The 22941-nt window shown below is 41.2% G+C and overlaps 3 protein-coding genes across 14 annotated transcripts in view; 2 read left to right on the plus strand and 1 right to left on the minus strand.

Moving 5' to 3' along the window:
• Positions 1 to 47: 47 nt before the first annotated feature.
• TFAM (transcription factor A, mitochondrial) lies at positions 48 to 10735 on the plus strand. 4 transcript variants are annotated; one of them, XM_080620975.1, is made up of 7 exons: positions 48 to 212; positions 362 to 495; positions 3215 to 3285; positions 5711 to 5860; positions 7725 to 7796; positions 8844 to 8900; positions 9955 to 10732. In XM_080620975.1, the coding sequence occupies exons 1-7, from the start codon at positions 145 to 147 to the stop codon at positions 10171 to 10173; spliced, it is 771 nt and encodes a 256-aa protein (XP_080477101.1). In that variant the 5' UTR covers positions 48 to 144; the 3' UTR covers positions 10174 to 10732. The 4 variants fall into 4 exon arrangements, with proteins under 4 accessions (XP_080477101.1, XP_080477103.1, XP_080477102.1 ...); XM_080620974.1 differs by having other exon boundaries at positions 51 to 212; positions 7725 to 7820; positions 9955 to 10729; XM_080620977.1 differs by lacking the exon at positions 8844 to 8900 and having other exon boundaries at positions 9955 to 10735.
• The window catches only part of FAM149B1 (family with sequence similarity 149 member B1), a gene marked incomplete at its 3' end in the record, with an annotated part of 20898 nt that continues 8688 nt past the window's right edge, over positions 10732 to 22941 (minus strand). For 4 of the 9 annotated variants that reach the window (XM_080620968.1, XM_080620966.1, XM_080620963.1 and 1 more), the window contains 5 exons: positions 22693 to 22899; positions 20340 to 20466; positions 19902 to 20027; positions 18864 to 18945; positions 16979 to 17119 (listed from right to left, as the gene is read on the minus strand). In XM_080620968.1, the coding sequence (XP_080477094.1) occupies positions 17037 to 17119; positions 18864 to 18945; positions 19902 to 20027; positions 20340 to 20466; positions 22693 to 22899 (625 nt within the window). Of the gene's footprint in view, positions 10812 to 16978; positions 17120 to 18863; positions 18946 to 19901; positions 20028 to 20339; positions 20467 to 22692; positions 22900 to 22941 lie in introns of those variants that run through there. The other 5 variants (XM_080620964.1, XM_080620965.1, XM_080620967.1 and 2 more) reach the window with 5 other exon arrangements.
• Positions 10931 to 13889, plus strand: DNAJC9 (DnaJ heat shock protein family (Hsp40) member C9). Its single transcript, XM_080620973.1, has 5 exons — positions 10931 to 11456; positions 11543 to 11683; positions 11913 to 12167; positions 12914 to 12997; positions 13753 to 13889. The coding sequence occupies exons 1-5, from the start codon at positions 11103 to 11105 to the stop codon at positions 13870 to 13872; spliced, it is 954 nt and encodes a 317-aa protein (XP_080477099.1). The 5' UTR covers positions 10931 to 11102; the 3' UTR covers positions 13873 to 13889.

Genomic DNA, 22941 nt, shown 5'->3' on the forward strand with positions numbered 1-22941 from the left:
CACCTCTGGCCCCGCCCGTCGCCCGCGTCACCGCGGCGGCAACCCATCCGCTCGCCGCGAGGGGCGCTGCGCGGCGGCCGCTGTCCCAGGGTGCCGTGCGGCTGCCGCGTGACCCCTGCGCGCGCAGGCGTGTCGGGCGGAGGCATGGCGGGGGTGCTGTCGTTGTTGGGTCGGGCCGCGACCGTCGTCACCGGCACGCAGCGTCTCCTCAGGTGTGGGCGAGGCGGGAGCGCGGCTCCGGGAAGCGGGGTGCCCCTCCTCGGCGGGCGAGGGACCCTCCGGCGCGTGCGCTGTTCCTCCCGCGAAGGCAGTGTGCTGTACTGGTCGCTGTGGGGGTAACGGGTGGTGTCGTTGTGTGCAGGGCCTGCGGTGTCGGCTCGGCTGAGAAGTGCTTCTCCAGGGGGATCAGCACGTACGAGGCCCCGAAGCGGCCTCTGACGGCCTATTTGCGCTTCTTAGTAGAAAACCGTCCAGTTTTCAAGCAGAAAAATCCAGGTATGAGGTCTGAAGGCGAGAGAGAATTCGCGGTTCGCTTCGTTTTGCGTTTAGAAATGCAAAGTCTTGGAATGTCAAGCGTGCCAGAGGTTTTGTTGTAAAGCTGCTCTCAGTTCAGATGTATACAGTGTTTTCCCGCCAGAATGTGGTTAAAGAAGAAAACTGAAACGAAGTGTTTATCTGTAAAAATAAATGACGTGAACAGTGAGCAATCAGTGATCTGCCCGGTGTTGGACACACTTAAGTTACAGCTGGACAGTGTGCCAGGTCATCTATTCTGCTTCATGCTTTGCCAGGAAAGGTCGGACCAGATGAACGTAAGATCATAGACTGGTTTGGATTGGAAGGGACCATAAAGACCATCTATTTGCAACCCCTCTGCCATGGGCAGGGACACCCTCCAGTAGACCAAATTGCTAAAAGCCCCATCCAGCCTGGCCTTGCATGCCTCAGATAACCAACCCTTTCTCTCTTGAAACAAAGGGGGGCATAAAATCATAAAATGGAATATATAAACTCTCTGATGGAATATATAAATCACTCTCTTGCAGCTGAAGTAACTGTAACGTTTTGGTCTTGATAGCTAAGAGGGGTAACAAAGTACAAGATGTGTGCAAAAACAATTTTTAAAATAATGCAAAAGCTTTCCTGAGCGTACATGAAATTACATGATATCCATAGTCAGCCTCTGTATTAACTCATTCTGTAGACAATGCACTAATGGAAAATTGAAGAAGATAGACAGCTTCTGTACCAGTATCCAAGGTGTCGCTCTTCTTGGGAAATTGTTTTCCTGTGGTTTATTGCTATGCCCTTTCGAGTGCTATAGACTACAGCAATTTTCAGGAAGCTGTCTGTGGCTGAGTTCATGCTGTAGGTGGCATTTGTCTCAAGATGGTCTAGATAATCTCTGAAACAATAAGAATTGACTTCTAATTCTGCTGAGGTCATTTGGGGCCTAAATATCTGAGTTCCCTTGGGGTCCTTCCAACCTGGTATTCTGTGATTCTATGAAGTAACCAAAGCATATTACCCGGGTTTCAGGAGACCAAGCCCATCTTTTTTTATCTGTAGCATACTAGAAGTTAATACAGTATTGTCGTACTTACTGCCTGTACATGTATTAGCTTGATGTTCTATGCCTAGCAACTCAAAATAGTGAACATTTTTGTGTAACTTTAAAAATGTTTGAAGAAAGAGCCATGCATGTTACGAGTGATTTGTGGTTTTCAGTTATTTTAAAATCTGTCTTTATTTGAAGTACACTATTGCTGCTATAACAAGCTGTGTATGATGTTATTCTAATGCTTTGTAATTTAAAAACCAATGCATTGCCTTAAAGTATGTATGAGAAAAAGTAAATTTATTTAGAGGAAGATGGTTCTGGTTAATATGTTTAATTCATTATCAAAAATTTAATTTATAGTCAATGCAGTCACTCTTCTTGCTAGAGGGAAGCAAAATGGAATGCAGTGCTGATTTGGAAAACACTGTTGAATGTAAAAATGCTTAAAGAACTATGGTCATACTGGGCAAGTCATGAGGTTAATTTAAGTAGGGAAAACCATTTGATCCCCTGTTTTGCTTGGTAGTTCAACAGCCTGAAAGGCTGAGAACTGAACGTGCAGATTATACTGTAGTTATGTGCCACACCAGTGTTTCCCACATGTTTCCCAGATTTCAGTAATTGCAAATAAATGTACTGTATCTCACATACAAATTGAGATCTTGCGGCTTTCTTGTTCCAGTGGAGGTAGTGTTCAAGAATAACCTGATGACTTATCTGTTGTCTTTTAGCATTGGCAAAGTATCATATTTGCAGAGGTTTTAAGATTGGTATATATGTACTAAAAACTTCCCATCTGTCTTGTTTTTCCAGAATTTTGGAAGTCAAGTAACTGATAAGAGCATAGTTCTGCTTTCCCACTGTTGAGGTGACTGAACTTTACGTTTGAGGTGGAAGAGAGGAAGATCTATTTTTTTCTTTTAGTGTGAAAGAGAGGAAAAGCCTCATAAGGGTTTTTCAAGAAAAGAAAAGCTTTGGGCCTCTTTCCACTGCCACCTTTTTCTTTTTTTGTTTCTTCCTCCTTCACAAGTTCAGGCCTGGTTGGAAACCTCACCAAAGGGGCTGAGTCAAACGCAATTACCTGAAAACCAGAGCAGATTTAAGTCACTGTAATTTTGTTTGTGAGAGAAAGAAGTTACTTTTTCTTTAACTTCTGTTTAATAATATTGTAACTAAGGTACTATAATAAAGTGTATGTACTGTATCAGGTGGATAAGGTCGCATTATATTCCTTCTGAGGAATCCAGCCATAAAGAAAAATGAGAACTGGAAATTTTACTTCTGGTTTCTTCCCTGTCACCACTCCAACTTCAGACCATCTTGCATTGTATAGAAAAGGATCCAAGTCAAAACTAAAAAAAAAAAATCCAACAAACCAATGAAACTTGTGCAGTTGTAATTGGTGTGTCTCTGTCTTGAAAAGGTGCTTCAGTTTAAAACTGCACGTTTCTTTCAAGTGCGAACCAAGAGCAGGGACTTCCCCTTCTCCCCCAAATATTACAGTTCCTTTAGCTGCCACAGTAAGTTAGTTCTGTGAAAGCAGAAATACATATTTGTACAGAAAGAAGATACTAGTGACGTATTTCCTTGGGAAAAAATGAAGAAGACAGAATATTGAACTTTATTTTCTTGCTTTGTAATCTTTATGTACAGAAATAAACAGCAAGGAGCTGCTTAAAAAAATGGCAGGTGCTTGGAGGGAGTTACCAGCATCACAGAAGCAGGTGAGTTTGTAACTTTGCATGGTGTACTAAGACTATTGAGTATATAATAGTTGTTATACTTGGTTTGGTGTCCTGTTTGGGTTTTTTTTCTTTGTTGCTTTGTGTGTGTGTGCACGTGGTGGTTCTTTTGTTGAGGCTTTTGTTTGGTTTTTTTTAACAATTAAAAAGTACTTGTATACAAAGGTTCAGACATAAAAACAATTCTGAAGAGAATTTAGAGCTTTTCGAAGTATCCAGGCAAAGTGTGGTGGGTTAACCCTGAGTGCGCACCAGGTGCCCACCAAACCCACTCTTGTCACTCCCCCTTCTCAGCTGGACAGGGGAGAGAAAATATAACCAAGCGCTCAAGGACAGGAAGAGAGATCAGTCACCAGTTATCATCAGAGGCAAAACCAGACTCAACTGGTGGAAATTTGTTTAATTTGTTACAAATCGAATCAGTAGGATAATGAGAAATAAAACTAAATCTTAAAAACACCTCCCTCCACCCCCACACCACCCTCCTTTTTCCCAGGCTTAACTTTTTCATTCTCAATTTCTCTTTCTCACAGCAGTGCAGAGGGATGGGGAATGGGGGTCGTGATCAGTTCATCACATACTGTCTCTGCTGCTCCTTCCTTCTCAGGAGGGGGATTCCTCACAGTCCTCCCCTTCTCCATCCTGGGGTCCCTCCCATGGCACACAGTCCTCCACAAATTTCTCCAACATAAGTGCTTCCCACAGGCTACAGTTCTTCACAAACTGCTCCAGCGTGGGTCCCTTCCATGGGGACACAAGTCCTGCCAGCAAACCTGCTCCACTGTGGGCTCCTCTCTCCATGGGGCCACAGGTCCTGCAAAGACCCTGCTCCATCTTGGGCTTCCCACAGGGTCACAGCCTCCTTTGGGCATCCCCCTGCTCTAGTGTGGGGTCCTCCATGGGCTGATAATGGCTACCTGCTCTACCATAGACCTCCATGTGCTGCGGGGGGCAGCCTGCCTCACCACAGTCTGCACCATGGGCTGTAGGGGAACCTCTGCTCTGGCATCTGGAGCATCTCCTGCCCTCCTCCTGCACGGACCCTGGTGCCTGCAGAGCTGTTTCTCTCACATATTCTCGCTCCTGTCTCTGGTTGAAGTTTTTGTTCCCCAGCCCTCTTCCTAAACATGTTATCCCAGAGGCGCTACCACGATCACTGTTGAGGTCTGCCTTGTCCAGCAGCAGGTCTGTTGTGAAGCTGCTGGCATTGGCCCTGTTGGACATAGGGGAAGCTTGCAGCAGCTTCCAACAGAAGCCACCCCCACAGTCCTCCTGCTACTAAAACCTTCCTATGTAAGTCAAATACAGGAAGATACTGTGACAGTAGTACACGTGACTTTAGTTTTAGTGTTTTTAATCCGTTGCCAGAGAAGTGGCACAGCTCTTGCTCTATGTGGCTGTAGGGCCACAAACCAGCATCTCATTTCTTTTTGAATGGTAATTGTGTATGTGTGTGCATTACATGTATAATAACATAAGTATTGGAAAATTGTTCTGCTTTCATATCCATAAGTTAAGTGAAACCTCAGTTAGTTTTGATGGACCGCAGCTTTTTTTTCCTGCTGGTAACCTGAGACCTAACTTACAGGTAACTTTCTTTCAGTTTCATCTAGTTAACTTTTTGTCATAAGTAGTGAAGTTTCTTTAAGAGTGGCAATTTCAAGGGATAATGCAAAACAAGCTTATGAACTGCTAATCATTTCTGAATATACGTGCCATTTCCAGCAAAGTAATGATTGTTCTTCCTTGATTGCAGTTAGCCATTAGATTCAGTTGGGAACTAACTGCACTTTTCTAGCTGAAACGATATCTTTGTTCAGTAGAATTGAAGTGCTCTTTTACTCCTTCTGGACTTCTTGCGCCTCATGCCTTGGTATAAAGTTTGCCTTCCCATTTGTATGTCTGAAACGGAGAACAGGATGGTGATTTTTCAGGTCTACATGGATGCTTGGTAGCCTGGCTCAGCTGGTTTTGGTGCCCTGGTACCAAGGCCATGAGTTTGTGATGCTTCTCTACCTGGTATTGGCCAGTGTAGCAACGTGTTTGGTGACTGGAGCGTTTGGCTGCTGCACTGAGTATACACACATTAAGAGTAATCATTTCAACCAAGCTTCAGCTTTTCCTCCTTGTGTGGAAGATTGTTACTGCTTTGAACTGCCTCTGAAGATTTGTCCAGTATTATCAGGTCAACTAAGATAATCAACAGGAGGAGCCAAGGTTTCGAATTTGAGTTCTTCTGAGTCAGGTCTGCTACTCAAACAGATCTAAAATTTCTACTTTAAAAACTTATGTTCCAGGGTAGCCTGTAATATTTTTTACTAGTAGTTTAACAGCGTTAGCTTGTTTAATGGTCAAGTGCTTCTCTGACTGAAAGCATCTTTAAGGTTGGTGATTGTTTGTGTTGAAGGTTTATGAGGAAGCTAGCAAGACAGAATGGCAAAGATATGAAAAAGAGGTGGCTGCATTTAAAGCACAGCTAACTCCAGCCCAGGCTGCAGCATTGAAAGAAGAAAGGAGTAGACAACAGGCAAAAAGAAGATCACTCAGGATAAAAAGAGTAAGTATTTTGAAGTTCAGGTTTATTTTCTCTCAAGGAACCTAAAGTCTGTTTGTCCAGTGCACAGAGCAGAAATGAAATACTTAGAAATATAAAAGTGATTCAGAATTAAAAAAAAAAACCCAGCCCACACCACAAACGCACCTTGTCCAAAAACAAACAAACAAACAAAAAACAAACACAAGAAAAAAAACCCACAACCCTGTGGACTAAAATAATTGCTGGTGTTAGTAGTTATTTTAGTAGCTCTCCTCTATTTGAAGACCAGAACTATCACATATCTTTGTGCTTAGACGTAGTTTCTGTATGATTTCTTCTTCATATTCCTAAAGCTCCCAGAGAAATGGTAGGTAATAAAAGACATCTGAACCAGCAACACCTTGTCTGGTTGGAAAGGCATCCAGAAATAGCTTCTCACAAAGGCCTTGAATCTGTCACTTCAGTGGGGCATGCTACAGGTAGTACCTATTTGAAGTAGTCTTTTTTCCTTACTTTCTTTGGATTTGTTTTACACTTTGCTATATGCGTAGCTGTTGATATGTTGAATTAGGGCTGCATAGAAGCGCATCTCTTTGGTGTGCTTTATTTGTGACTGATTTGGGTTTGAAGGAACCTTAAAGATAATCCAGTTCCAACCAGCCATGGGCAGAGACACCCTCCAGTAGACCAAGTTGCTCAAAGTCCAGCCCCATCCAGCCTGGTCTTGAACACTTCCAGGGATGGGGCAGCCACAACTTCTCTGGACAATCTGTTCTCACCAACCTCACAGTAGAGGACTTCTTCCTTATGTCTAATCTAAATCTGTGGGTTTTCAGTTCAAAGCCATTTGTTCTATCCCTACAGGCCCTTGTAAAAAATCCCTCTCCAGCTTTCACATAGACCCCTTTGAGGTACTGGAAGCTGCTAAAAGTTCTGCCCAGAGCCTTCTCTTCTCCAGGCTGAACAAGCCCAACTCTCAGCCTGTCTCCATATGGGAGGTGCTCCAGCCCTGTAATCATCTTCATGGTCCTCCTCTAGACTTGCTCCAGCAAATCTGTGTCCTTCTTATGTTGGGGATCCCACAGCTGAATGCAGTACTGCAGGTGGGGGCTCGTGAGACAAGAGTAGAGCACTCTCACCTCCCTCAGGCTGCTGGTCACATGCCTTTTGGTGCCATGTAGCACATGGTTGGCTTTCTGGGCTGCAGTCACACATTACTGGGTCACATTGAGCTTCTTATTAATCAACACCCCCAAGTCCTTCTGCTCATGGCTGCTCTCAATCCAGTGTCTGCCCAGCTTGTATTTGTGCTTGGGATTGCCCCAGCCCATGTGCAGGTCCTTGCACTTCGCTTTGTTGAACTTTGAGGTTAACATGGGCCTACATCTCAAGCCTGTCAGGGTCCTTCTGGATGGCATCCCTTCCCTCCAGCATGTTGACTGCACCACATAGCTTGGTGTCATCAGCAAACTTGCTGAGGGTGCACTCGATCTTCATCACTGATGAAGACGTTGAACAGGATCGGTCCCAATACTGACCCCTGAGGAATGTCACTTGTCACCAGTTACTTGGACATGGAGCTGTTGACCACAGCTCTTTGAGTGCAATCATCCAGCCAATTCCTTATCCACCAAGTGATCCATCCATCAAATCCATGCCTCTCCAATAAAGGATTGTGAAAATTTAGGTTGTTAGCTTTTCTTAATTTAGTTCAGCATTAGTCTTGACGAGTGGCGAAAGCATTTTGAGATACAGTCCAGTTTACGGAATAAGCCACCAGAACTTGAGCCTGATTTTTTTATAAAATATGAAGATAAATGGTAAGCTTAGTTTTGGAAAAATGCACACTTGGCAGATTGAATAACTTTTCTTTTTGTTTTTAAAGGAATTGACTGTGCTTGGAAAACCTAAAAACCCTCGAAATGCCTTTAACATTTTTGTGTCAGAAAAGTTTAAAGTAAGTGAGGGAATTTCATCTACGGTAAGTCAAGAAAAATTATTCTTTAAAATAGATCTGGTGTGTGCAGAAAATCTGTTGTAGATTATGTAGTTTTTAACAAAACTGTTCAGTAGTTCATTATCTGGATTTTGCTTTGTTTAGGTTATAATTTTTTAGGCTGTGATGATCTGGCTATCCTGCTGGTGGCATGTCCTGTATAAACTGCTGTAGCAATATTTGTGCAATTTTTTGCACTTCAGTGTTAAAGACTTCAGCTGTTCATTCTGTAAGGAGAGAATTCTACTTCCCTTTGTTTTGGTGTAGAAATAGATTATTTTTTCAAATGGTTGTGGTTGCCTGCTACCATTTCTGTAGTAGTGGTTATTGTACCTCCTGTGGCACAGTTGATGTTACAGAACATCAAAGAGCTCCTCAGCAGATGCATGAGGTCTGCACTTTTGGGTGATTGAAGTTACGCTGGTGGCTTACAGCGCTTGAAGTGCTGGAGACCTCGCCTGTGTGCCCAATACATTTGTTACCCTATGCAGTTAGTCACTAAATCAGAGTGGTGGAAATAGTTTGTTCCTTGATTTTCTATGTACAAGGCAGGCATCTCCAGTCAGCTGAGGCCCAGTTTGACACACCTGTGGCCAAATACTCCTTAAGTAATACAAAGTTTCCTGTGAACGCGGTTAATACTTAGGGGGGTTTGGCTTAAGTTAGGGGTTGTTCTAAATGAAGCTGATAACACCCAGTGAGATGTAGTCATGTTGCTACAAATCAGCTCAGCTGCTGTGCCTGCCTGCTTTCACAGCAGGCTAAATGACTGAAACTGCTTCATGCTTGTATTGTCTGTAAACATGCCCCAGATGAGGCCCAGCATCTTACTGAACGGTATAGTTTATTATTTTCCTTCATTGGGTGGGTGGGGTATTAAGCTTGTGTGACTCTGTGCTTTTTTACATTGGTTTGTACTTGGCTTTCACTAGCATGGCATCTGTAACCCTCTGCAGTCAGCCTGCTGGTAGAATAATTCTAATACATTGCATCTTCTATATCCTGTAGGCAAAGATAAAGCAACTAAATGATACATGGCAAAAACTGTCCAGTTCCCAAAAGCAGGTATGTCAGCGAATTTTGATGAGGCTCTGATCTAACCAAGAAATGACAGACTTGAGTCAAAATTAAGAAATTCATGCAAAATCTTGAACTTGGTTCCTCAAAATACAATACTGAAGATAATTCTCAGATTTTTTCTAATGCATCTTGAAAAAGGCTGTCATTACTTTTGTACCGTTAATGACAGTTTCTTTACAATGTTGATGAAATATGAATCAGTTGGATAGGATGGAAGTTCTGTATGTCTGGACATGGATGCTGAGTGGCATTTAGGGAGGAAGGTGGAATAATTTGCAACAATTTGATATTTTTTTCCTAATAATATGTAATACTTTTTTTTAATGCCAGCATAGTAATTAACTGCTCATGGAAAGAATTTCACAGGTAAAAGCAACAGAAGTCTGCAAGTGATGTTCATGTGGTATTTTGTTAACTTTTTTTATTTGATTGCCTTGGGTTAGTTTTCTGCCAGCTGTCTCAGTGTATTGAAATATGAACCTGCGGATGGATACATGAAAATCTCAGGGGCACTGAGATTTATTTTTTTTATTTTTTTTATTTTTTTTTTACTAAAATGTAGGCTAAACCTCCAGATTTTAAGTGTTCTGTACCCTAGTGTCCTTCTTCCTGACTGCCCTTCTTCCAGATGCTTTGAATGTGTACTTAGAACATATACTAGGTTCATGTTCTTCCCATAGAAAAATAATTTGAAATAGTTCTGCAGACATACCTATTCCTCTTCCTTAACGTAAGCCAGCTCTGCTCTCTCAAATCAGTTCTTAAATTAAAAGCCTTAGCTGTTAGTAGCAATATTGAATAAACTTCCTCTTCAGGAACAGCCATCTATTGACATATCCATAATACAATGATAAGGTTTTGTATTTCTGTGCAAATTTGATTTTTTTATTAGTTTTCCGGCAGCCATGGTGAATGCCTGGGATCTGCACTGCACAGGTCTTGTTTGAAGTCACCTTTGCATCAAAGGGGAGGATGTGGTGTGGCAGTTATCCAGACAAAGCCTCTTCTGTAACTGTCGATACCTCTTTTTTTTTTCCAGCCATACATGCAGCTTGCTGAAGATGACAAGATTCGGTATCAGAATGAAATGAAGCTGTGGGAAGCAAAAATGATTCAGCTTGGACGTGAAGACCTTGTCCGTTCCAGAAAGAAAAAGCCAAAAAAGAAAACTGCTGAAACTGCAAAGAAAACTGAACCAGTCAAAGCTTCCTCACGTGAACAGAAGGTGAAACTGAAGTTAAAAAAATCAGAAGAATAAAATGGTCAGGAATTTTTATATTTTAATCCCCTTTGGTTGTCATGTTGTCATCATGCCATGTTAATGCTGCAGTCAGCATTAGCACTGAAACTCAGAAAACCCATGAAGGGCCCATTGGAGAAGGGGAAAAGGTGATAAAGTAAGAGAGGATTCAGCGTCCCTCAGAACTGACTGAAGTAATCATTGCAGGCGTAGCCTGAACTGTACAACAGTAACTGGTTAATCAAGCTGTGAATAGTGATACCCACTGGCATCAGCAGAGCTCTCCAGCAACGGTAGATGACAGCTATAGCTTTTACATTTTTTTATAAAAGCAACAATATTCTACGATGTTACCATCTAAATTCTGTAAATAAGAGCTGAAGTCCAAGTTAATGCTGCTGTGTTTTATTCCCTCCATGGTAACAGTAGTGAAATGTTATACATTTCAGCAGAAGGTGCAAGAAAGGTAAAATGGTAACTTTTATTTCATACATCTGACTTTTTGTACCTATCAGCTTGTGTATACCACTTGTGTTGCATTTAATTAAAGACCAGATGAGTTTTGTATAAACATCTTCATTGGGCTTTTATTCCATGGTTTTGTTTGGATACACGCAAACACTTTTGCCTTCGTGTGTTGTCACATTTGGGACAGCCTGGAAGGAACAGAAAATGTGTGAAAGGTTGGAACATGGAATTTCGATGTAATAAACAGGAATTTTCAAGAGCTTCTGGGTTGTTTTTTTTTCCTGGGGTCTTTGTCTTAGTGAAAGTCTATGGGGTACTTTGTTGAATCTGTGTTTTTAGAAGGCAGGCAAGCTTTTCCAGTAGTCAGTGGATTTCATCCACCCGGAATGGTCCATAAGAGCCAGCAAAGCTGGTAAGTGGAAAAACAAATACGATTTCCTTGCCTCCCCTTTATTTGTTCCCCTTTTTGCCGTGCACCTATGTCACCCTTGCCTGGCCCGCCCTCGCTGCCGTGCAGTGACTCGTTAGGGTCGCGCATGCGCATCCCAGCATTGCCCAGCTCTCGCGGGAGCGGGCGTGGCGTGGCGCGGCAGGGCGGCGGTTGGCGCTCTTGTGTTGGCGGGCGGGCCGGCCGGCGCGGCGTTGTTGGCGGGATGGGGCTGCTGGAGCAGTGTGAGGCCGACTTCGGCTCCCCTGACCTCTACCGCGTCCTGGGCGTCCGCAGAGAGGCCTCGCCCGAGGAGATCCGCCGCGGCTACCACCGCGCCTCGCTCCGCGTCCATCCCGACCGCGCCGAGCCCGATGCTAAGGAGGAGGCGACGCGGCGGTTCCAGGTGAGCGCGGGAGGGCGGGCGGGCGGCGCTTGCGGCAGCCCGTGACTGGCCGACTGACAGCCCGGCCGCCCCCTGTGTCCCCCCAGATCCTAAGCAAGGCGTACGCCGTCCTGAGCGATGCGGAGCAGCGCGCCGTGTACGACGAGCAGGGCACAGTGGACGAGGAGGGCGAGGCGCTGCGCGGCGAGCGGGACTGGCAGGAGTACTGGCGGCTGCTCTTTAAGAAGGTAAGAGCGGGCAGGGGCCCCCCAGGGCTCGCCCCGGCGGGATGGCAGACCCTTGCGGGAAGGGGAAGCCCGCTGCTGCGCGGTTGTAGCCAGGTCTGCCCTACGAGCTCTGTAAAACTGGAGCACTGGGGGGGGTGTGGTGTGGTGTGGTGTGTGTATGTGTTTGCTGTCTCTTAAACTTCTGGTGAATACATCCTGAAACTCGGCAAGTGTTACCTCTTTGCTTCAGATTACTGTAAAAGATATTGAAGACTTCGAAAAGAGATATAAAGACTCAGAGGAAGAGCTAGCCGATATTAAAGCAGCATACATGGATTTTGAGGGTGACATGGACAGAATAATGGAGTCAGTGTTGTGTGTGAACTATACGGATGAACCAAGGATACGGAAAATCATTGAAAAAGCCATTGCTGCTGGAGAAGTTCCATCCTACAAAGGTTTTGTAAAAGAGTCTAAGCAGAAAATGATGGCAAGAAAAAGGCGGGTAGGTTGTATCAATCAGGGACCAAAGAGAAAGCATTATCTATTGTAAGCTTTTAATTTCCCTTGGTAGAAATAAATGAAACTGCCCCTGAGACAAATGTTTGCCACAGGATCGCTGGGTTACAGATCTTGCTCAGGATCTTTGACTTCCACGTTTGTTCACCTGTGTTCTCCACGCCCTCCCACAAACTGTTGTGAAAAGCTTCTGAGTTGTAATAGGCTGTTGCATATTACTTTTATTTCATTACTATACACAATGGCTTACTACAGTTTAGCATGTTCCTGCATTTATTTACAAAGCCATATGAGTTGCCAGAGTTAAGAAGTGTACATGGTGGGAAACATTATGCTTGCCTTTAGGCAAGTGTGCAATAACGTTCAGGACTAAATGGACCTTTTCTGCTACCTGGGTATTTGTAGAATATGTTCTATACACATCACAGTAACCCGTTAAAGAAAGTGGAATAGCTACTAAGACAAATAAAAACTGGGTGGGGAGAACAGGGTTGCAGATAGATGTCACATTCAGCATTGTGAAACACCAAAAAAACTGTCTTGCTCGACTAAATTGTGGAACCAGAATGGGCTTTCTTGGACTAATTTCTCATCTGTGGTCAAACTTAGAAACTGTTCGTTTCCCTGCAGCTATTTGTATGGAGATGCAAAAAATAACATTTGGTAACTACTGTAAGACTTTGTCAAATAACATGCAAAATACTTTTAAAAAAACCTAGTTTGCTATTTTAGGCAGAAAAAGAAGCTAGAGAGGCAGAAAAGACTAAAGATGAGCTGGGCCTTGGTGGAGAAGATGACTTGAAAGCGCTGATTCAGGTAAGGCTTTTTTCTGTCTGTTCAACATAATTATGTTACTGGCTTAAAATCATGTTTTCCCTGAGCGTCTTTGTATTTTGGATCCTTGCAGCTGTTTTGAGTTCCTGAGGTTAAAACCTGACCTTGATGTTAGCTATCTACATACTTTAATAATCAGAGAATTGTATGGATTTTATTATCTGTGTCTTTTTAAAAATTAACACTTATTCTAGTATTATTATTGCATACACAAGCAGAATGTTTGAATTCTGGCCTTAGGCAGTTGCACAGAGAGTGTTAATGATTCTTTCTGATGGATTCCACAAGGATGTAGGAGTTGATAGGTCTCACTATTTCACTATTGTGTCTCAGGGATGGAAAAAAGAAACTGTTTATGTTCTGCTTTTTGGGACGTTTTCTAGTTTTATTCTCTTATTGTCCAGTGGCCTTCCTAGAATGTTTGTGCTAAATCATTCCTCAAAATGTAATAGAGTTTGGGGTATAAACTAGAAATTGCTTTGCTTTTCCTAGCCTTACGTTGTGAATTTTACAGCCACTCTACCTCTCTTGATAATTCAGGAAGTTAGGTATGGAGCCTAGAGAATTAAGGTTGGATTCTGCTTGATGGTACTGTACTTTCTGTAGCCTTCATTCCCCATTTAATGTATTCCAAGATTTTATGTAGCCATCTAACTTCAATAGGATAATCTGTATTGGGAAGTAGTAAAAAAAATTCTGTAAAAAGAGTGGTTTGGTTTTGTTTTTTCCTTCCCCAGAGCAGAAATAAAGATCGAAAAAAGGAAATGGATGACTTTTTGGCCCAACTGGAAGCAAAATATGCAAATAATACTAAAAAAGGAGGAAAGAAGACTGCAGCCAAGAAAGGAAAGAAATAACTGTATAGGCTGAAATATCAGATATAATTTTGTATGGGAACACGTGAATTTGGGAGAATTTCGGAGCTAACCTGGTCTACAGTTTTGGAGTGCATGTGCATCAACTTGCTGTGACTGGAAGGTATGATCCAGAACACATCATGTGAACAAGGCAAAGCGTTCTGGTGCTATTGTCCAAAATCCTCTGGGTGCTCTTTGGTTAAGATCAAACAGATTCTTGACTAAAATTTTTGATACAGTAGGGAAGCAGTGTGATGTTTAGGCTGCCAGTGTGTTTATTAAACTTGTGTTGAAGAATCTTTCTTCCAATCACCTAATGGGTATCCGTACAGCTGACGGTAAAGCAATGTAATCCCACCTTTGAGTCTTCAGTGCTTTCCTGTGGTTTTCAAGTTGGAAATGTTATCTTTTTGCTACTCACATGCCTTTTGTAGTAAACCTGCTGGTTTAAAAGGTCTTTGCACTTCAGCTCAACAAGTGTTTGTCAGATCTTCCAGGGGTTTTATAAAGATACTTTGGAAAATTGCAGATTTAATAAATGAAAACTTTTTACATAATTCTTTGCTATGTTGCTTCCCCAGCCTGCTCCTTCATTTTCTAGTTAGCTGTTCAGAACAAACTGATCATGTTGACCCTCCTGACTAATTTAAGTCAAGTAAATACTACATACTTCTATAGCACCAGAAAATATGGCTCTATTATTAACTGTGTGTCAGTGCACATGACTGCACTAGATGAAAGGGCCACCTACTGTTTGGTCTTTGATTGCCTGTGGCAGATGAAATAAGAGTATGAGACTGCAGCATGCAGAAATTCTGTAACACTGAGATAAGGCAAAAAACTTAAAAATACACAGAACTATTTTTAGGGTTTATGATGTCCTGTGACAAGGAATTCCAAAGCTTAAGAAATGTATTGCATGTTATTTCAACAGCATCACCACCCAGTTTGCTGTAGGATGGTAGTGATTAACTACTTCTTTGCTTTTGTCAACACTTCTGTTATTTCAGAAGTGAATTACTGCTGTAAGATGCACAAATACTTTGATGCTTTTTTGCTTAAGCAGTTTTTAAACCATTTGACATAGTGCATAGGGGTATGAATTTGAAGGGTAACTGGTTTTCAATTCAAAGGAATGGGGCTGGCTTTATTTTGTGGATCATTTTTCAAAGGCTTATGAGCCACAAGCGGAACGTTTCCTGTTGAGTTGAAGGTCCTCATTGCTGCAGTGGTAGCATTCAGGAACTGACTATTTAATAGAGCTTCCTGGGGGGAAGCTAGAGGTAGATGATAACTCTGTTCCCTTTTACTTGGCTGCTTGCAAAGATTATTCTGAGAGTACAGCATATTATGTTGTACAACACATGACTTGAACATTACTTTTCCTATACAAAATAGATATAAACAGCCCAGGAGAAGTCTCCGGTGTCAACCATTTGTACAGAAATCACTAATTACCTTATTATGAGACTGCTTTCACTTTTTTTACACACTGACTCCTCTAGGCTGTAAAATACTACATTATATTACAAGAAATCTATGCAAGTTTATATTTTTATAACTTATGCATTAGGGCTACAGAAAACTAACTTGGTCCCTGAGGAATGGCACTAGTAAAAAATGGGATGCTTATCTGCAGTTAAGCTTGAGATAACTAAATGACATTGTACAATGTTAAGAGAAACTGCATTTTGAAAGGGTTTAATGACTAGAGGCTTCGCTTCAGCATCAGTTTCTCTCTATGCAAAGTTAAGAAATTTAGACTGAGCCCAGTGTGTTTTTTCCTTTCTAGAAATGCAAAGGAAAATTAACCCAGTTAACATTTGCAAAGTTCTGCTTTGCTTTGTTTTCCCTTCTTTTTGATTAGAGCATGCTTGGATCAGCTGGACTCAAGAATTTCAATACTGATTAAAAAATTAGTTGTTCTGTAGGTACCAATAACATTTGATAGATTGTATAACTTAGAGTGGGGAAACAGGGGAGCCACTTCAAAAAGAACTGACAAGTTTTTTCCATATAAATTGTAATTTGAAAAATAGTAATAAGGAAATTCAGAAAGAAGTGCTCTTGAAGTGGGTTATAAAGGAACAACTGTTTTCATGCAGAGCCCTAACTTAGTTAAAATACAGTAAGTGGTTATCCTCTCCTTGTGTTTATACTTGTAGTCTGGTGCTTACTGTTTGGGACTAAAACCTTGAACTAATCACTTATTTTGAGAAGCCTGTATTTCATGGTTTTGTCTTATTTGGGGCCACAAGGGCACCTACAGCTAATATCTCCAGTATGTCTGTCACACAGTGCAGAATGCATCTACTAAAAGCTACATTGCATCTGCGAGTTGTGGAACTACAGGGCGCAGTGCAGAAATCTTGTATAATTGCAGGTATTTCAGGAAAGGGAGGCTGACCTATTCCGTGAAAATACTGTAAAATATCCCACCAGGAAGATAATGTATTTTCTTTGAATACTGTCTAGAACTACTTGTACTAAAAGACTCTTTTTTGCCTCTTAAATGTTTCTCAGTCACTGAGGAAGAGGTGTAAGTATATAACACGGGACGAGTCAGTGGTGTGCTACCCTTGAACCTGTCAGTTTTGTTCATCTGGTTTGCTACCTTAGTTTTATACACGTGTATTAATATCTGCTGCAATTACTACAGGATTCATAACTTAGGTCTAAGTTGAGTTGTAGAAGCAGCATCATGTGCAGTGCTTGCTTTTAATAGTGTAATATTGCTTTAAACGTAAAAATACAGTTATATAGTTCTAAAAAAGTTTAAATTACTATTGCTGTGGAAGGCCTGATTAATTTTCTGTAGAGCTAACGGAAAAATCAGCAAGTTCTGCAGAACCTGCCCATAACAACATGAACCAGCCACAACCCTGTAATGGGAAAACAGCAATGACCAAGAGCATTTGCTAGATTTTCTAGAAGTTAGGCTTTACTGTCCACTGGAGTGTGATCACCCTTCCACTGGAGTATAACCCTTCTACTGGTAGAAAATGGAATGTTTAAGTATATCCCTTCTAATCTTTGGCACCTGCTTCTTAGATTTATATAAAAATAACTATTCAAAAGGAAGGGTGTTTGAAAACTCTGTAAACAATGTTGACATTGCTGAGAATGAGAGGTGGTTCATGACTCTGTGGAGATGGATGAATATTTCATGGCACATTAGACCCCTGTTTGCTTTTTGTGACTGGTCCACTTCGCCTGTGGGCTTTCACAGACCCATGCAGCTGAAGACCTAATAAACAGAGATCACGTACAACTTTTAAGACTTCCAGAAAGTATTAAAACTAAGTACCAAATACAGCTCTGCTAGCTTAAAACTAACATGCTTTTTATTCTAATACATGACTATTGACTGCATTATGTATAACTTGTCTCAAAATTGCACAAGTGATTTGCCTTCCAAAAGGTACAGTTCCTGCTTTCATAGTTGCTGCATTGCAGGGAACTACTGTATTCCTTGATGTTTCATAAAGTATTCAAGTTGTAAAACTCATCTTGCATTTAAAGATACTGTTAATGTGTTGGTTTGGTTTCTTTTTTTGGGTGTGGGGAGGAAGAGCAGGTATTTACTTTCATTTCAGTAGGAACCACTCCTTCCTTGTTTAAAAACAAGTTACTTCAGTTTAGTGCCTTTGTTAAAGTAAAGTTTCTTGTACTACTTTTAGGAATGGTAGTAGGCCACTGTGCTAGTAAAAAAGCAGGAAGACTGCTCCTGCCCTCTAATGATGACCCATGTACTTGCTAGTTTAACCTCTGCAGCTTACATTAACTTTTGCACCTTCAATTGTATCTTGTTAGTATAGTTTTATGTTCGAAATTCTGTCAACATCATAAGGAATACCAAAACACTGTGATGAAAGGAGTCCAGCATAACTTGTCTTGACAGACCTCATTTTCAGTAAGTGCATCTAACACTGTGCTCTGTGCCACCAGGTGATGCTTGACTTTGTATTGAAGCTAGCAATGAGTGCTCCAGGCAAACTCAGCTGAGAGCTATCAGGATGGCATTCAGAAAATCTGTTCCAGGGCACAAAAGTTAACTTTCTGCTCTAACATGACTTGTGAAATCCTTTTCAACTGACTAGGCTAGCCCTTGTGTGTGCAATAAGAGGTCGAAACCTAACTCTCTGAAGGTAGGCTTCACTGGTCTACTGTAACACTTGTGTACACACATGCAGCTTAGTACTGTAGCTCCCTACTATAAAAAAGAAAAAAGGATGTAAAAAAACCCCCAAAAAACCAACCCTGGCTATGACTCTGTAACTACTCCAAAGCATATATGAGAACTATTTTTGAAGCATATTAACCACAAATGAGGTGACTTTGCAGTGAAGGAAGAGAAAAAGGATGGAAGAGTTATGAATTACATTCACACCAAAAATGCCTTCCTGCTGCCTTGATACTTCGATTAATTAAAAATACGTAATTTCAGGTGAGATTCATTTTAGGTTATGCCAAGTAACTCCATTAAGTTTATCCAATTGTTACAAATCAAACAAGAAACTCTGATTTCAGAGTACGCATGTGAATTGTACAGTTACTGGCTTTAAAATGTACTTCAAGTTGATCTAAAACAATTTTAAAATCTAGTAGAATACATTTCAGATGCAGTGCAAATAAGTTTCCTTTGGATAGAAGACAATTTCAGTTATACAGTTGAGCAGAAGAAAACCCCTTGACAGAAAGTAGTTGTTGCTAGTTTCTGTTTAAACTGGTAACTCCTGCTTTTACCTTTGATATAACAGCCACTGGGGCTGATTACATGAAGCTTCCTTAAATGATTTAAAATAGCAGGTGGTAATAAAAGCACACCTGCACCCAAACATATTCTTTGCAACTATAAAACCTGTATAATGTAAAACATTATCTAGAACTTTAAAAGACTTCCTCAACGCAGTTACCTATGTGGGAAATGCATCCCTGTCCTGAATGCCTACTTCTTCCTTGATATTAAATTCTGTGACTAATGAGCATACCTGAACGTATTGATCCTCTGCTTGTCCGAGATTGATTACTGTAATCAGTAACAGTGTAAGAATGGCGGCGCTGTGGATCTAGCTGAAAAGAAAGTTCACGTTATTTATGTTTGCAGACAAAAAATCTTTAAAACATCAAGATGATAATGCAGATACAAACTAATTAAACGTATCTAAGATGTGGTAAAGATCTAAGTAGAGCTTTTACAACTTCAAGGAGAGTTAAATCAACTTTGGGAGTAGAAAATACACTTTTTAAACACTTGTACTTAGAATTACCACAGTTAAAGGCACTCTCAGCATTTCTGGAAATGGTTCTGTTTCAAAGTAGACTTCGGAAAGTTTGCTTGCTCGTAACTGCTAAGTCAGGGATATTGAAACTATACCCAAAAACTAAGCAAGCAGCTATTTAAAAGCTACTGTTGAGATGATAGCTTTTAAAGCCTAGATCAAAATTCTTTGTTAGATAGGTCAAGCTAGCAGTTGTGTTTCAATAAATTAAACCAAGAGAATTTAATACAGAACCAGGCTGGACACTGACAGTACAGCAAACTTGTGCAATAAAGCAGTGTTTCTGAATATAGCTGCAGAAATTAATTCTTCATGTCTATCCAAAGCTTTAAAGCATCCTCTCCTACCTCACAGTTCTCTTAAGCCTTCACAGAAAATGCTAGATTACCAGTGCAGGTGACAGATTGAATGTTATACCTAAAGTAATACTTAGCTTTCTGCACAAGCATTGCAAACTTCTATTTTTCAAGGAAAAGTTTAGTACCAGCAGCTGCATATAGGTGTAGTTCAGAGCTGGCCATGAGGACTATAGTGCTTTAGCTATCCTGAACAAGTACTTGTTTCGGAAGTGCCAAGCAATGATGTTTCTGTTAAAGTGAGAGTATCTAATCAGGTGGCAAACCTGATGAACTCCCTGGCACTGATCACCTATGACACTTTCTTCTCGAGTAATATTTATTTATGTTAACTGTCAGAGCACCCTATTCAGAAACTAAAGATGATGTGGTATAATTTGCCATGCTTTACCAAGAATGTGTTGGTTGTGTTAGGCTTGGGAAAATTATCAGGTAAGAGAAGCTGCTCCTGTAGCTGCTGGTGGGTATCTTCTTGTGCTGTTACACTGTGAGCTCGACTTGAGTTCCCTTGAGATTTCTGCATTGAAGAACAGTTACAAGTTTTCCTTATTGTAGCAGCACATTTAAAATTAAAAGCCTAGAAATTAAAGCTGATTTTCCAAGTCAACCATTTTACATCTAGTTACAGGGAGGAAAAAATTCTGGCATTAGTTGGAATTAAAGCAGTTGACTCTGGGTGATGCTGACAGTCAAAACTGATAGGACTTTGTGCATCATTTCAGTTGCTGTCACAGGATAACAAATAAACTGGAACTCTTGGGTTTGGGAATTGGATCAGCACTCACTGCAATTTTAGACTACTGAATAATTAAATTATTGTGCCTCTTACCGTTTGCCTCTGAGATCCTGCAGTGCTCACATGACCTGCCACACTGGTGGTATTAATAGGTGGCAGGAGATTATTTCGGTTTAGCAGCAGTGGGGAGGGTGAGGTAAGCTGCTCATGTGCAGTCAGACTGAAATGCACCAATAAGAACAGGAAAAAACATACAGTTTATATGTTTGCCATTGTGTAAACATACAGTATTGTCAGTTTGTTTGGCATTACGTAGACAATGTTAAAAATAAGCAACAATTGCAGAATTTTGCTACAAGATGCTGGTGTTAAGGCTGATTACTGGATGATCAGGTGACTGGAGCACCTTCCATATGGAGACAGGCTGAGAAAGTTGGGGCTGTTCAGCCTGGAGAAGAGAAGGCTGCGTGGAGACCTCATAGCAGCCTTCCAGTATCTGAAGGGGGCCTACAAGGATGCTGGGGAGGGACTCTTCATCAGGGACTGTAGTGACAGGACAACGGGTAACGGGTTAAAACTTAAACAGGGGAAGTTTAGATTGGATATAAGGAAGAAATTCTTTACTGAGAGGGTGGTGAGGCACTGGAATGGGTTGCCCAGGGAGGTTGTGAATGCTCCATCCTTGGTGGTGTTCAAGGCCAAGTTGGATGAGGCCTTGGGTGGCATGGTTTAGTGTGGGGTGTCCCTGCCCACGGCAGGGGGGTTGGAACTAGATGATCTTAAGGTCCTTTCCAACCCTAATTATTCTGTGATTCTGTGACATGGGTGAAGTTTGGCAGAAATCTCTTTCATCTGTTAACAAGAACTTCTAGTTTTCAGGATGTTTAATATTAACCATATAGGGAAAGTGAGTCTGAGAATGAATACCCCAGCAGAAATGGGTGTATATAAAAGCTAGCTGGTTAAAATGCATCCAGTGCCTGTTGAAGGAGTGTCCTTTGCAGCTGGTACTGCAGAATAAAGGTGTGTGTTTGCGCATGCGCGTGTGTGTATGTTCATGTGCAATTACCAAACAATGGTAGAATCTTGTCTGCCTATTCCCAGGCACAGCATTATTTTCTGCTCTTTGTTCCTAACCTTTAGGATGAAGTACTGCTAACTTCAGCCTAGCAAGGGGAGCTATGCAACAAGCCTATAAAACAACAGTGGCCTTCATTTTAAGCAGAGCAGGTGAAAAAGGCTATATAATGCAAGTGCAGAGTATAGCTCTTTCACTTATTACAAGCATCATGTAAAACGTGGGTTAAAATAAGGCTTCCACCTTCTTCATATTTTGTTTGAGTATTTGAAGTAATAGGTGCAAGAGGCTTTTAGAAGCATTCTAAAGGAAGCTAAACCAATCTAGTTACATAAAATGTAAAAATTAAGTTTTGGTCACAGAAGGCATGAAAAGAGAAAGTGTTTTCTTTTCTAGATAAAGCCTCTTCCTAAGAAAGCCTTTTCACCTGAAAGATGTCTGCAAATTATTATATGTTTTTATGTTTGAGAAGTGCTAGAAATGATCAAGAGGCCTTAGCTCTGTACATGTTCTGGAGTTGACTGCAGGAAGGATGTTTTGTAAAGAGACATTAAAAACTATAATCAGCATTTTAAAAAAATACTTTCCTAGTGCATACATTTAAAAATACATGGTACTAAAGGGGAGATGTTCACAATCATTAGATTGAACAAAGCCTGAGGACAAGGAAGAGAAGCATTAAATACTGGAAGTAGAAACATCAGTTACGAAGGGACAAGGACCAAATCTCTAAAGAGTATGTGACAAAAAAAAAAATACCAGGCTGAATTAATATATAGGTAAACTGAGAAACTAAAAGGAAACTTGTTAGTTTACAACACATGTGGAATAGAGAAGTATATTAAACCCTACATTGTTTCCGGATACCCCAAGGTCCCTCTAAATGACATTCAGTCAGATCATTATGCCAAACAAAAAGAAGACATTTTAGATGTAATTGAGGGTTTACTGTGAGTTGATTAAGAATCCTTTGGTCAGATAACCGAAGATGGGCACCTTCTTTATACCCACTCTGGACTAGAATAGCAACAGGTAGTTTGAGAAATAAAATACAGACAAAATACAGCTTGGAAACAGGCTATAGAAAAAGAAAGCCAGTGTCAAGAAAGATGGTGGTATTTGCTTTGCTTGTACAGTGTACTTTATGTGCAAAACTACCTAAATATGTGATTCATTGAATCACAGCTTGTAGCACAATAAATACCAACTTTAGTAACTCAGCCTTTTCAAGGGAGATTGTGCTTTAATGGGTAGTTAATTCCTTTAATCAAATAATTCACATTCTTTCTATTCAACTGAATGCTTTTAGTATAAACTGGGTTATCTAGATACCGTAACTTGCAGTGAGAAACTGGGTTTAAAACGTACAATTGCGTTCCCCTGAAGACATCATCCACAGACCCTGGGGTCCCAGTACGAGAGTGGCTTGTGTTGATGGGATGCAGGGTACGTGGCGGTGGGTTTCGCCTTCTTGTGGAATGTGACAGGGATGATGTGCTGGGCTCTAATGGACGATTTGGCCACACTCTGTTAGAGAGGATGGAACTGGAACCCAGCTGTTTGTCATTCAGATCCCTAACAAAAGAATTACAGAACCAAAAGATATATGGTCAACAT

This window comes from Psittacula echo (genome assembly GCF_963264785.1).
Source record: "Psittacula echo genome assembly, chromosome: 6".
In the NCBI taxonomy this organism is placed as follows: domain Eukaryota; kingdom Metazoa; phylum Chordata; class Aves; order Psittaciformes; family Psittacidae; genus Psittacula; species Psittacula echo.